Source organism: Hypanus sabinus, chromosome 7, assembly GCF_030144855.1.
Source record: "Hypanus sabinus isolate sHypSab1 chromosome 7, sHypSab1.hap1, whole genome shotgun sequence".
NCBI classification, from domain to species: domain Eukaryota; kingdom Metazoa; phylum Chordata; class Chondrichthyes; order Myliobatiformes; family Dasyatidae; genus Hypanus; species Hypanus sabinus.
In genome coordinates this window covers 154,463,692-154,478,741 of record NC_082712.1, presented here as the reverse complement: position 1 = coordinate 154,478,741, position 15,050 = coordinate 154,463,692, and the positions used below count along the sequence as shown (strand labels likewise).

Below are 15,050 nucleotides of genomic sequence, written 5' to 3'. Positions count from 1 at the left end.
TCTCATTTAAAAAAACATTCAACCTCCAATGCTCTCGGCAGAACAACCCAAATTTGTCCAAACTTTCCCCTGTAATCCAGGCAGATTCCTGGTAAACCTCTTCTGCACTCTTTCCACAATCTCGTGACACAACTAGAATTTCACAGAATACTCAGTGTGGTATGACTAAAATTTTATATAGCCTCAGCATGACATCCTTACTCTCATACCCAATGAAAACAAGCATGCCAATGCCTTCTTTACCACTTTATCCACTTGCATTGGCACTTAAAGTGAACTATGGACCCGGTCCCTAAGATCCCTTTGTATCACAATGTTATTAAGGGGGTCTAGCATTAACTACATACTTTCGCCTTTCATTTGACCTTTCAAAGGGCAACACTGACTTTACATTTGCCTGGATTAAACTTCAAGTGCCACTTCTCTGCCTATATCTGTAAGGAATCTAAATTCTGCTATGTTCTTTAATAGTCCTTTACACAGTCCACAGCTTCACCCATCTTGCTCTGACTCCACAAACTTGCTAAACTATCCACTTACATTTCCATCCAAACCATTGATACATCACAAACAGAGGTCACAGCACTCATCCTTGTGGAACAGCACTGGTTATGAACTCCTGCTCTGCAGCAAGCCATGCTGACTGCACCTAAGCAGGCTATGCCTTTCAAATGCACATAAATCCTATCCCTCAAGTATTGTCTTCAATATTTTTCCTACTATTGAACTTAGGCTTACTGGCCTATATTTACCTGGATTATCCTTATTTTCTTTCCTGAACAAAGGCACATTTGCTGCTTTCCAGTCCTCCAGGACCTCACCTATTGCTAGTGTAGAAACAAAGATCTTTATCAAAGCCCAGCAATCCCCTCACTTGCTCTTTCAAAATTCTGTAATATATACCATCAGGCCCTGGGGATTTATCCACTTTAATGCTTTTCAGAAGACCCAGCACTACCTCCTCCTTAATCTCAAACTGTTTCAGCACTTTAACATACGCACTCCACTCTGCATTCATTATCTATTTACTAATGGATACAGGGTTCTGTCCTGAAATGTTCACTCTGTTCTTTTCCACAGATGTTGCCTGACTTGCCGAGTTCTTCCAGCGTTTTGTATGTGTTAACCTGGATTTCCAGCATCTGCAGAATCTCCTGTGTAAAACAGTGCCCACCTGCAGAAGGGTCAAAAATCAGTACAGCCTCAGTAGACTAAGCAGTCTCCTTCCATTCAGTTAATTTTGTTGTGACTATTGTAGGCATTGCTTTGCAGGCACTGAAACAGTCATGTGCTGAGGAGCAGCAGGAATTCTTTCCTCAATTTCCTTCATCTTGTTCTTTTTTTTTAAATGTTGACATGACCTGCCATTGCCCTTTAAAGATAATGATTGTGTTTTGTTGATGTAAAAAAAGGCAAGGAAAAACAATCCTAAAGATACATCAGGAAATTCACTCCCTTCTCAGTTATGTTTTGCTTTGTTCTCTCTACATGAGATCTGTTATGCACAAAGTGGATGCCATATTCCATTATTAAAGATGGATCCAGTCATTTGCTCTATACATCCTGAGATCACATAGGGCACAAGTGTTTCTGTTTTCTCCTCCAGCAGTACCAACCCTCTGCTGTCCCTTTCACCTCAGATAAAAATGAGCCTGCAAAAAATTAGTTTCTGTGAACTGGTACATAGTCAGACTCATGATAAAGAAAGCATATTTATTCAAGAAATATACCTTACAGCTGCACCTGCTGTTTAACTTAAAGTGCCTCACCTGCCAATCCTTCTGGGTGCTCCCTTCCATCAGCAGCAAGCACCCATGGCTTAATGGAATACGAATTCTTTCTGCATAGGTATAATCCCCTTTCTCTTCCTGAATAAAAAGACACATGATGAAACAATTTAAGAATGGTTTATATTATTGATAATATTTATCAAGGTTGTGTTACGTCTGGGTGCAGTTCTAGTCACTAGTTCTGGTTGCCTTCCTCACACCCCAGTCAATTAACTTCCTTTCAAATATTGTTCTTTTAAAAACATGAAATGCTCAAAACTGTTCAGAAAAATGAAAATGGACACACATTTATCCCCTTATTCTCCATAATACTTCTGGATAAATAATAAGACCATAAGACATAATTCCTGAGGCATGGAGGATAATTTATTTTGGTAACCTTTGAAAACTTTTAGAGAATCTATTGATGGTGCTATCTGTCCCTGAATCTCCCAGCCTATGGCTAAGTAACTTAGCAAAATTTGAAACCTATTTTCCCTAATAAGGGGTTATTGTTGAATATTTTGGGCTATCTATTCAAAGAGATATTCTAGAAATATCACTAATATAATAAACTAATTTTAACTATTATAATTCAGCCTTTGACTACCATAATTCAACTAACCTGCCAAAGAAATAATAAGTTTTTAGATCACAATCAGGATCAGAGTCAGGTTTAATATCACTGGCATATGTCATGAAATTTGTTGTTTTGTGGCAGTGGTACATTGCAATACATAATAATAAAAACTATGTATTCCAAAAGTATATATAAAAGAAGAAAATTAAATTAAATAAGTAGTGCAAAAAAGAGAGGGAAAAATACTGTGGGAGTGTTCACGGGTTCATCGACCATTCAGAAATCTGATGATGGCGGGGAAGAAGCTGGTCTAGATACATTGAGTGTGTGTCTTCAGGCTCCTGTAATACCTCCTTGATGGCAGTAATGAGAAAGGACCATGTCCTGGGTGATGGGGGACTGTGTTGATGGATGCCGCCTTTCTGAGACGACACCTTTTGAAGGTGTCCTGGATGCTGGGGAGGTTAGTGACAATCATGAAGCTGCCTCAGTTTACAACATTATGCAGCTTTTTCCAATCCTGTGCAGTGGTCCCTCCATACCAGGTGATGATGATGATGCAGGTTTTCATAAATACAACAGCAGAGGTGTTCTAAGTTTAAGTGAAACCATAATAACTCCTGTGCAGTCCACCAAACGCAGAAAACAAAATGCAGTAAAAACTTCATATCCTTATGTCATCACAGCTAAAGTAAACCCCAATTCAATGTCGGTGGTTGTGAATTGTGCATGTGTTTTCACCCAGTACCCTACAATGAAACCAGTTAAAACGTTCTCCATGGTGCCTGTAGAAACTTGCAAGTACTTTTGGTGATATACTAATTTTCCTCAAACTTCTCATGAAATATAGCCACTGCTGTGCTTTCTTCGCAATTGTATCAAAATGTTGGGCCCAGAGTCGATCCTCAGAGATGTTGACACTCAGGAACTTGAAACTGCTCATCTGTTCCATTTCTGATCTGTCGATGAGGACTGGCGTGTGTTCCCTTGAAGTCCCCTTCCTGAAGTCCACAATCAATTCCTTGGTCTTACTGACTTTCAGTGTAAGGTTATTACTGTGACACCACTCAGTCAACTAACCAGCTAATACTACACAACAAGCTGATAATAAGAGGTTCAATTGACTAAGTGTTGTTGAGTTACTTTTGAAAGAAACATTAAATACAGAATCTAACAGCTGTTCATGGATTTTAAATAGTTATTAACTCTGAACTCACTCTGCTAACAATGCAAAAGATTCCTTCAAAAATTAAATAACAACAGTTGCAGGTTACTTCTGATGGAGAAAGAAGTCCGTATTAAAATTATTCTCTGATACTTTAAATAATTAAAAACAAATAGGTTATTACATCTGTATGTATAGCAGATAATGGATTTCTGAACTTCAATGGCTAAATTTTTTTTAAAAAATCACATTTGCACTTCATATTAAAACAAAACTGCATTTTGACATTTCTCATAATGTCCACTTTGAGCTTACCTCTTCTCTCATTGCACTCCAATACAGAAAAATCAATACAAATATTGAAGAGCTAATCAAATCAAAAGCATTTCTGTAGCATGCTTGGCTCTGAGTTTATCTTCTTCTAAGTCTTAAATTTTCAGCAACAGTGACCCCTTAACCAAAGAAAATAATCCCTACATCCAACCTCTTAAACTTTAAGATGAACCTTTAGTAGACTTCAAAAACTCTAAGGGAACCTTCACTGACTCCCTCAGGCAAGTGCATGCTTTTTTCAGCAAAGTGACTGGAATATAGACTGTTCCACATTGTATTTCTGCAAATCTCTCACAATTGAAGTAAGATCTACTTATGCCTGTATTCAAATTCTTTCACAATGAAAGCAAACATATCATTTGCCTTCCTAATTGCTAGTTGCACCTGCACGTTGGCTTTCAGTGACTTGTTACAAACACAGAGGTGTCTTTGAACATCACTACTCAATACTATTTAAAAAAAACTCAGATTTTATATATGGAATACCAAAATAGATTACCTTAGATTCTTCCACATTACATTTCTTGCTCTCACCCAGTCATTTATGCATACCCCTTTGAAGCTTCTTTACATCATGATTTATTTTGGTAGGTCAAATATGATGGCAGAATATAGCATTACGGGTAAGACTCTTGGCAGTGTGGAGGATCAGAGGGTTCTCGGGGTCTGAGTCCATAGGATGCTCAAAGCAGGTTGACTCTGTGTTTAAGAAGGCATACGGTGCATTGGCCTTCATCAATCGTGGGATTGAGGTTAAGAGCCGAGAGGTAATGTTGCAGCTATACAGGACCCTGGTCAGACCCCACTTGCGAGTACTGTACTCAATTCTGGTCACCTCACAACAGGAAGGACGTAGAAACCATAGAAAGGGTGCAGAGGAGGTTTACAAGGATGTTGCCTGGATTGGGGAGCATGCCTTATGAGAATAGGTTGAGTGAACTCAGCCTTTTCTCCTTGGAGCGACAGAGGATGAGAGGTGGACAAGGTAATGAGAGGCATTGAGGGTGTGGATAGTCAGAGGCTTTTTCCCAGGGCTGAAATGGCTAGCACAAGAAGGCATAGTTTTAAGGTGCTTGGAAGTAGGTACAGAGGAGATGTCAGGTGTAAGTTTTTTTTACGTAGAGACTGGTGAGTGTGTGGAATGGGCTGCCGGCAGCAGTGGTAAAGGCAGAAATGATAGTAATTTTTAAAAAGACTCCTGGATGGCTACATGGAGCTTAGAAAAATAGAGGGCTAAGGGTAAAGCCTAGGTCGTTCTAAGGTAGGGATATGTTTGGTACAGTTTTGTGGGCTGAAGGGCCTGTATTGTGCTGTCGGCTTTCTATGTTTCTACCTTCCTTTGAAATCACAGTCCATTTAGTTTACCAGCCACAAACTGAGAAATACAGAATTGAGTCTGCCAGACAATCACCAATGAAGATTATGAATAGATAGGGACCAAGCACTGATGTGTGATGTACTATGTCTCTGCCAGGCAACCTGCGAAAGGTTCATTATTTTCTCTTTTTGCTCTGTTTGGTATCAATTCTCAATCCATGAGAGCATGCCACCCTCATTTCAGTCTGTTCTAACCTTCTTAATTATTCTCCTATCTGGGACTTTCAAAAAGTCTGGGTGCCTTTCAAAAAGACTGGGTGCCTTTCAGAAATCCAAATAAACTACATTCAGTGGTTCCCTTTTAGAACAAGTAGAACAGATGGGTGAAGCACTGATCTAGTTACTGTACAGTACTGTGGTGCTTCACTGCTGGGGAAGAAAACTGCATACCAATGGGGTACAATACTACTGGGAACAATCCTATCACTATTAAACTGTGTATCGAACAAGCAGATTCAAACATCACTGTATAAAGAGTGTGACATTGGTTGTCAGAGATGGAAAGCTATGCTGGAGATATGGTAAATGGATTGCTGTAGTAGCAAAGCGAGTTAGTGAATCAGTCAGGCAGCACTGAATGGAGCACCAAAAACATGTGTGTCTTCAAACATGACTAAAATATACTAGGGGGTTAAAATTCATATATTTCACATGACCAGACTTTGTAAAATTTTACACCATAAATCTTACCCTCATCTCTCAGAAGGTGAACTACTGTCAAAGCTTATAATAATCCAGTGAGACACATTATAAGGTGATATGCAATGCAAGCCCTGTCCAGCAGACAATCCAAAACTGCTGACAAATTGCTTTTACACTCACATCAGAAAAATTAAGTATGCTTGAAATGGAGGATGATATTAACAATCAAGCAAAAATGGAGGAGTTTATAAGAATGCCAAATATAATTCCCAGGCTGGAATATATACAAAGCAAAACAGACAACTCATTCTCATTGTCACATGAGAGAAAAAGATACCTACAAATACTGAGTACTCAGTCATTCAACAATATGTTTTTGCATATTATTAACATGTTTTTTCTTGAACAAGCAACTGACAGACTAGTGAATATCTTAAGTTAAACCTTGCATAAAAAGTAATTTTGATTACAGCTTGTCTGACATTTTGTGCAGTGTTCTGTAGTGTAGCCAATCTTCCTCATACCCTCAGAAAAAATGCCACCATTATGAAAATAGATCTAGTGCTTTCCCGGCATATATGACGAATAAACTGACATTTCGATGAAAAACTCTGCCATCTTCACCAGAGAAACGTTGGTTATAATCAATACCTGTATCCAGCTGGAAGCACCAAGAAGAGTTTATCTGCCACCATTACGTACACCTAAAGCCAAGGGAGGGCAAGCTTTCAGCAAGTTTTAAATGTCAGGCACAGACCATAGCTGATTTTGGATTACTCAGAAGAGAGAAGTCAGTGATATCAGTGATATACAAGGGTATGCTTTTTGCCATGATTTGCTAAAAAAAATGTTTGCAGTTCCCTCCACCTCCTCTTCAACTTAGGAAATCCTGTACAGCAGGCAGTCATGCAAAATTTCCATTTCCTTTCCCATGGATGAATTCAGTGTTCACCTTCTATTTGAACTCAGCCAATGATTACTCAAACCATGTAATGATGCAGTTCACAAAACACCTCTAATTAACAACATTGATGGATATTGCTTTCTCAAATAAAACCACAATGTAATGAATACATCGTAACTTTTGAGCATTCCCAACATCCGATCCATAACTTTTTGCAATTCAGAGGTAAACAACCACTCTCTGTATTGAAATTCTTAAGGTGTTACACATATTAGGTGTAATTAATTTAACCACAGGAAGCAACAAACTCTTATTTTTTTTTAATCTGGAAAAGCTTTTCAGAAATGTCTACATATACAATTGAAACCTGCATTTAAGCAGTTGCTATGGAAACCTTCAGCATCATGTTAGATTTTCCATGTATTGTTAAAGCCACCCACACAATTTTCAGTAGTCCCAGTACTGCCACTACCATTTATCCAAAGCTACACGCTTACATGTTGATTTAAAAGCAGCTTTGTGAAAAACATAGGAGTTTGAAGCTTTTTCTATTTAGATTTTCAAAGTAGACTGTAGACATAGACATTGTGAATCAATTTAATTTCTTATGAAAGCAACATGAATCTTGAGATAAATACCAGGACGTACAATGGATGTACAACTCAGAGAACATCATTGCTTTTAGTGAAACTTAAATTGTTAGTTACAAAAAATCTGTCTCAAAAGAAATGTCAAAAATAAGGCTCCTTAGGGGGATGGGGGATGGAATGTGTTTCTGTTACTCAGGCAGTACAGTCACAGTATATGTTAGTCCTAGCATAGAGAGAAATATACCACCTTTGAGATATAAAATAATGTGGAATATTAAATGAGGTAGACTGAGAGAACAATAATAAAAGGAGAATGAAAAAATTAAGAGCCAAATTTGACATTTTATTTGAATGATTGACTAAAATAGAACCAATATCATTCATTAATTTATTGGACCTCTTAACCGGGCACCCATTGAAATAATGGAAATGAGAAACTTTCGGGTGGCACAGGAGGGTAGTGGTTAGCACAACTGCTTTGCAGCACCAGTGACTCCCAATCGTGGACTGATTACTGCCACTGCCCGTAAGGAGTTTGTCCGTTCACCCTGTGATTGCATGGTTTCCTCCCACATTCCAAAGACCTATGGCTAGAGTTAGGGTTAGTAAGTTGTGAGCATACTACATTGGCAGAGAAAGTATGGCAACACTTGAGGGCACCCCCAGTGCCAACCTTGCTGATTTGACGCAAACTACGCATTTCACTACATATTTTAATGTATCTATATATGTGACAAATAAAGTAATCTTAAAGCTGATCTTAAAAAATCTTTATCTTCAACAGAGTCTCAGGGGAAATGAATCTCAATGGTTGGTGTCCTTTATCAAAGTACCAATTCAACCTACTGATTTCTACTGATTATTTGGAGCCTTACTCTTTTTCTCTTTGGCCATTCCAATATCTAAATCCAATCACCTTTTTAAGGTTCACAGCAGAGAGAGGTCGCTTCTTGTTTTGTGATTTAAATCTTAAATTTTCCTTATTATTTTTAAAAATGGTGATGGCATTATGGTAAAATTTTCATGTTCACTCTGCTTATATCTTGATACTGCAATTTTGTGATTCAGTGCATGGCAATGAAGAAATGCATAAGCTGGTTTCAGTGAATCAGCTCTGCACCACAGGCTTCAATGTTTTGGAGCTTTCTTCAATGAAACTGAGGAAACCAGGTGAAGTGAAAGGATTACTGCCATAATATTGCACAATAAATATTTCCAAATATACTTTATCTTGTAGCTTTTCTGTGATCATTACATGTATTCACATTCATTCTTTGGGACCTTGCAATATACTTCAAGATTTTAAGATTGACTGCTCAGCTAGCAAGATGACAGCAGGGATTGCTAACTGCTCTCAAACATGCATTTAACCTCAAAGAAGGAAAAATCGGAGACAGCGTTCACCAGATTTATGGGCAGCTTTTCTTTCTGAAATAAGTTGTAATCATCATTCTTTTACATTGCATAATCTGAATGAGTTTTCTTCATCCAAATCATTATTAGTTCATCCAAGATGGCGGCGCGACGCAGCTTGCAGTGGCCACTCCGGAACTGATTATGTTATTTGTAAAGTGGGGTGCCGTGCGCAATCATAATTGATTGAAAACAGACGAGGAAGCATGGAGAAACATCCGGAAATTCCAGGAAGACCTTCTTTGTTGCTGCTGCTGCTGTGAGGTCCGGGACTCTGCTGGGAAGAACAGGCCCCCAGTCCTTGGGGTCGTGTTGCCGATGGCCGTTGGCGGGGCCATCTTAACATGCTCAGCAGAGGATGGTGCTCGGAGATGGTTGTCAGCTCGGAGGTTCAACAGACTCAGGTCGCTTTCAGTGTGTGCTGCTTCTGCGAGGCTGGTTTTGACGGAGCTTCCATTGTGTGCTGCATCTGTGAGGCTGAGTCGGGTGGCGCCTTGGAAGTCCATAGCAGGGGTATTCCCTGCTGCCGCTGGCGTGGGATGGCGAATCTGTCAGGATCCTGGGGACTTGTGGAAACTGTGTGGTGATTTCTTTTGAACTTACAGTCCTTTAACATCTTGGACTATTTTTACTGTGCCCACAGTCTGTTTTTTATCAATGACGCTATTGTTTGCACTGTTGTAACTATATGTTGTAATTATGTGGTTTTGTGCAGGTCTTGTAGCTTTAGTTTTTGGTCCTGTTTTTGTCTGGTGAATTTGGAGCTCCTTTCCAGGGAATGTGCTAGACGGTAGCGTGATACTAATACGCAGCAGCCTCTCTGGACTCTGGATTGGGGATTGCCAAACGTTATGTGGATTTTCTGGTGTAGTCTGTTTTGTCATATGCTTTTGTGATATCATTCTGGGGGAACGTTGTCTCTTTTTTTAACTGCATTGCATTTGTGGTTTCTAAATGACAAACTGAATCTGAATCTGAATGTTACTTGAATTAGAGTAGATAAATGCCTTCTATTTGTATCACATAGCTCTGTTAAGGGTGGCTTTTCCATTTGGTGGTTTTCAAGTTTGGAAAGGCAATGATTTTTGATTTGTTTCTATGACTTTTTATTCAAATACCTAATGTTAGATTCTACTGTCAGCTCTCCTCTGCACCCTTCTCAAAAGAAAAAGGCACGATGCATAAAAGAATGAAATCAAAAGTGAAATAAAAAAGGAGAATGTGAAATAAAAATAAAAAGTAAATTTTAAAGTGTGCACTTGTGTGTGTATAGTTTATAGCTATCAACTGAGCAAAAGATCAATGAGATACCACCAACTTTCTCCATTATCAGGCTTAGCTTGAACAAGCGTCAGAATGAAGTCCAGCTCCTAAATATAAGGATAAAATACATCAGGATGTAGCCTTAACACTTGAATGAGTGCCAAAGCATTGCTGTATTGTTTGGTGAGGATACATATTTAATATGTGTGATTTTAAAAAAATGATTGCAAGTTATGTTCAGAGAACAATTTACTGTATCAAAGTTCATAAATGAGTCACATTGCTCAAATACATTTGTTGCCACTTAAAAACTAAATGGATATGCACTGAATCTTAATATTATCAAAACAATCACAGTTCATGGATTCACAGAATTACTAAAGGCAAAGCAACATAATAGGCAAGTTAAATCTGCATTTCTGGCCACAAATCACCTTTATGTTTAGTGCAATTTCCACATCTGAAACAATCAAATGATGTAATTTCCCGAGAAACAACCCATTTGGATCATGGCACAGGATATTTGTGCATGCTATTCTTAGGAATGACTATTATTAGCTACTCCTGGAAATATTCTGGTTTAGACCTTACAAACATCAAAGCAGTGAAGTTTACAATGGATGCAAATATTATCACTTTGGTCTTCTTGCTGGACTGAGGTTCAACCACCACCCCACTGCCCCCATTCTCACCACATTCTACTGGAGAACCATCACAAGTGTCCTGACCAGCTGCATCATTGTCTGGTATGGGAACCGCAATGCATCACTTCTCAAGACCCAGCAACTGATAGCAAGGACTGCTGCAAATATCATCATGGTTTCTCTCAAAATTCAAGATTGTTTAATGTCCTTTCCAGTACACATGTGTAAAGGAAAACAAAGTACTTGTTATTTACTCTGGATCCGAAAAATAAACACAATAAATACAAATACATAAGATAGCTTATATACCTAGATTGATCATTTCTCCACAAAACAACATTAGGTGCAGGAGTGTCGGTACATAAATTGACTCTAACAGGAAATGATAAAGTAGTGGCGCTGGGGGGTGTAGTAGGGTGGGTTTCTGAGTTGAGGTATTGCTCAACCTTATTGCTTGGGGAAGTAAATGTTTTTGAGTCTGGTGGTCCTGGCGTGGAAGCTACATAGTCTCCTCCCTGATGGGAGTGGGATAAACAGTCCATGTGTAGGGTGGGTGAGATCATGATGTTACTGGCCCTTTACTGGCACCTTTCTGTATGTACATATGTCCTTGACAGTGGATAAGCAGGTGCTGGTAATGCATTTGGCAGTTTTGATTACTGTTGTAAAGCCTTCATGTTTGCTGTAGTGCAGTTTCCACACTATGCAATAATGCAGCTTTTTAGGATGCTTTCCACTGCGCATCTGAAGAATGACGTCAGTATAGATGTGTATAATACAGCTCTCTTCGGCCTTCTTACAAAGCAGAGGCATTGATGAGCTCTCCAGACTGTGTATAATGTGCTCTGGGACCATGAGAGGTTGTGCAAGATGTACTCTCCCAGGAGTTTGAAACTGCTCACAGTTTCCACTGCTGTGCTAATGATATAAAGAGGGGCGTGAGTACTGCAAGTTCTCTCCCATTTCAGGACATATCTGTGAAGCATATGCAATGCCTCTAGCATTGTCAAAGACTCCTCCCATCCTTCCCACAATCTGTTGGACCTTGGTCTATCAGGTAGAAGGTACTGTGATATAATTACCAGAACTGTCAGAATGGGATTTTAGACTTAACACCCTGCTGCCAACCAAAGTACATACACACCCCCACCACCACACCTCAACTCACAGACATACCCTCATCCTGCACCAGTCCCTTTTCATCATTAACTGCTGCTGCTTCATCTTTTATATTACTGCTTGTTTTATTATACAGTCCCAGTAACATAAATATGCACTTCACACTTAATGTCACCCTGCCAATCTTCAGGCCATGCAACTCAGGAACTTGTGTTAATATTATTTTGTGACTATACATGCTGGATCTTGAGTATGTATGCTGTGTGCAACTATAGGTACTATGTTTTCAAACTTTGGCTCCAGAGGAACAATATTTCATTTAGCGGTTTTCATGTGTATAGCTGAATAACGTTAAACCTGAACTTGAATTTCCTGGTCTAAAGCTGATGCAATCTAATGGGCTTCCCATTTGGCTTTGGAGCACCAGGATAACAATACACCCACATCTCTGGGCATCACTGACCTGGGCCTCAGTACCTCCCTCTGCAATTGGATCCCTGACTTCCTAACCAGGTGACCTCAGCCCGTGGAAATTGGTGATAACACATCCTCCTCACTGAAGATTAACTCTGGTGCACCTCAGGGGTGTGTGCTTAGCCCACTACTCTACTCTCTATATACCCATGACTGTGTAGCTAGGGATTGCTCAAATACCATCTATAAATTTGCTGATGATACAACCGTTGTTGATAGAATCTCAGGTGGTGACGAGAGGGCGTAGAAGAATGAGATATGCCAACTAGTGGAGTGGTGCTGCGTCAACAACATGGCACTCAACGTCAGTAAGACGAAAGCTAATTGTGGACTTCAGGAAGGGTAAGGCGAAGGAATACATACCAATCCTCATAGAGGGATCAGAAGTGGAGAGAGTGAGCAGTTTCAAGTTCCTGGGTGTCAGGATCTCAGAGTTACAAAGAAGACAAGACAGCAGCTATACTTTATTAGGGGTTTGAAGAGATTTGGCATGTCAACAAATGCACTTAGAAACTTCTACAGTTGTACCGTGGAGAGCATTCTGACTGGCTGCATCACCGTCTGGTATGGAGGGGCTACTGCACAGGACCGAAAAAAGCTACAGAAGGTTGTAAATCTAGTCAGTTCCATCTTAGGTACCAGCCTACAAAGTACCCAGGACATCTTCAGGGAGCAGTGTCTCAGAAAGGCAGCTTCCGTTATTAAGGACCTCCAGCGCCCAGAGCATGCCCTTTTCTCACTGTTACCATTAGGTAGGAGGTACAGAAGCCTGAAGGCACACACTCAGTGATTCAGGAACAGCTTCTTCCCCTCTGCCATCCAATTCCTAAATGGACATTGAATCTTTGGACACTACTTCACTTTTTTTTAAAAAATATACACATTTCTGTTTTAGTGCGTTTTAAAAAATCTATTCAAAATATGTATACCGTAATTGATTTACTTACAATTATTTTTAAAATTTTAATTATTATTATTATCTCTGCTAGATTATGTATTGCATTGAACTGCTGCTGCTAAGTTAACAAATTTAATGTCACATCCTGGTGATAATAAACCTGATTCTGAAGCTGCTGCTATTGATTAGAAGACAGCGTTCAACACCATCATCCCCTCAGTATTAATCAACAAACTTCAAAACCTTGGCTTGTGTATGTCCTTCTGTAAATAGATCCTTGACTTCCCCAATGGGAGACCACAGTCTATGCAGATTGGAATTAACATATCCTCCTCACTGACAATCAACATTGGCACCCCTGAAGGATGCATACTTAACCCAATGCTCTACTGTCTTGACACTCATGACCTTGTGGCTAGGCACAGCTCAAACACCATTTATAAATGTGCTGATGATGCGAATGTTGTTGGCAGAATCTCATATGGTAACGAGGAGTATACTGGAGTGAGATAGATCACCTAGCTGAGTAATGTCGCAACAACAACTTTGCATCCAACGTCAATAAGACCAAGGAATTGATTGTGGACTCCAGAAAGAGGAAGTCAGCAGAACACGTACCAGCCCTCATCGAGGAGTCAGCAGTGGAAAAGGTGAGTAGCTTCAACTTTCTGGATGTCAACATGTCTGAAGACCCATCCTGGGCCCAACAGATTGATGTAATTACAAAGGAGGCATGCCAATGGCTATATTTCATGAGAAGATTTAGGATATTTGCTATGTCACCAAAGAAGCACCACAGAATGCATTCTGATCAGCTGTATCACCATCTGGTATGGAGACACCAATGCACAGGATCTGAAAAGGCTGCAAAAGGTTGTAAACTCAGCCAGCTCCATCATGGCCTCCTCACCGTCAAGGATGTCTTCAATATGTGATGCTTCAAGAAAGTGGCATCTATCATTAAGAACCCACATCATCCAGGACATGCCCTCTTCTCAATGCTCAATGCATCAATGACAAAATACAGATGCTTAAAGATTCACACTCAATGATTATGAACAGCTTCCTCTCCTCTGTAACATATTTCATAACAAATCATGAACTCATGAATGCTAATTCACTTTTTGCACCACATATTTATTTGGTTTATATTTCTTATTGTCACTGTGAGTAATTTCTTACGTACTGCACTGTACAGCTCCCGCAAAACAACAAATTTCATGACATATGTCAGTGATAATAAACCTGATTCTGATTCTTTATGTTTAGCTGGAGAATATTAAACTACTTGCAACCATGGTGAACAGAATCATAAATCAAAGTGTTTCCTATTTTAACAACTACTTATTTGTCATTCAATTATAGTTTACCTATTTTAATGACAACCTTTGTTATTAGTACTCTTTAAAACTAATATTTCTACATTATATGATCAAGATCAACCTTTCTATAATAGTTCGGTTAACCTCTTAAATTCCTTCTCTATTGCAAGAGATAAATGAGATTTTACTGCATCTATAATAAATAAAATTATACATGAAACAAATAACATGTAATCTTATCATATCCAGTGCTTGCAAAGCAATTTTCTTTTCATGTGTACTTACTGGAGGTGGTTTCTTCCTCATTTCAAAATTCCTGGTTTCCCCAAAGCTAAGTGATGCAATAACTGGGCTTCTTCCCAATGATGGTTCATCATCACTGTGCCAATCAATGCTGTCCTTACAATTTCGGTACAGATTGCACAGAAGAGAATTAAAGGTGTATCCGGTTAATTCCTCAATGTGATCCTTCAGCACTGACAATAGAGGATGCCACTAAAAGGAACACAATAACTTATCACCTGATTATATATTAAAATATTTTGACATGTTCAAAG

The 15,050-nt window shown here is 39.2% G+C and overlaps 1 protein-coding gene across 2 annotated transcripts in view; it reads right to left on the bottom strand.

Moving 5' to 3' along the window:
* alkbh3 (alkB homolog 3, alpha-ketoglutarate dependent dioxygenase) overlaps nt 1–15,050 on the bottom strand; it is a 75,027-nt gene that overhangs the window by 4,716 nt on the left and 55,261 nt on the right. For both annotated transcript variants that reach the window (XM_059975975.1, XM_059975976.1), the window contains exons 8-9: nt 14,779–14,988; nt 1,770–1,868 (exon numbers count right to left, since the gene is read on the bottom strand). In XM_059975975.1, the coding sequence (XP_059831958.1) occupies nt 1,770–1,868; nt 14,779–14,988 (309 nt within the window). The remainder of the gene's footprint in view (nt 1–1,769; nt 1,869–14,778; nt 14,989–15,050) is intronic.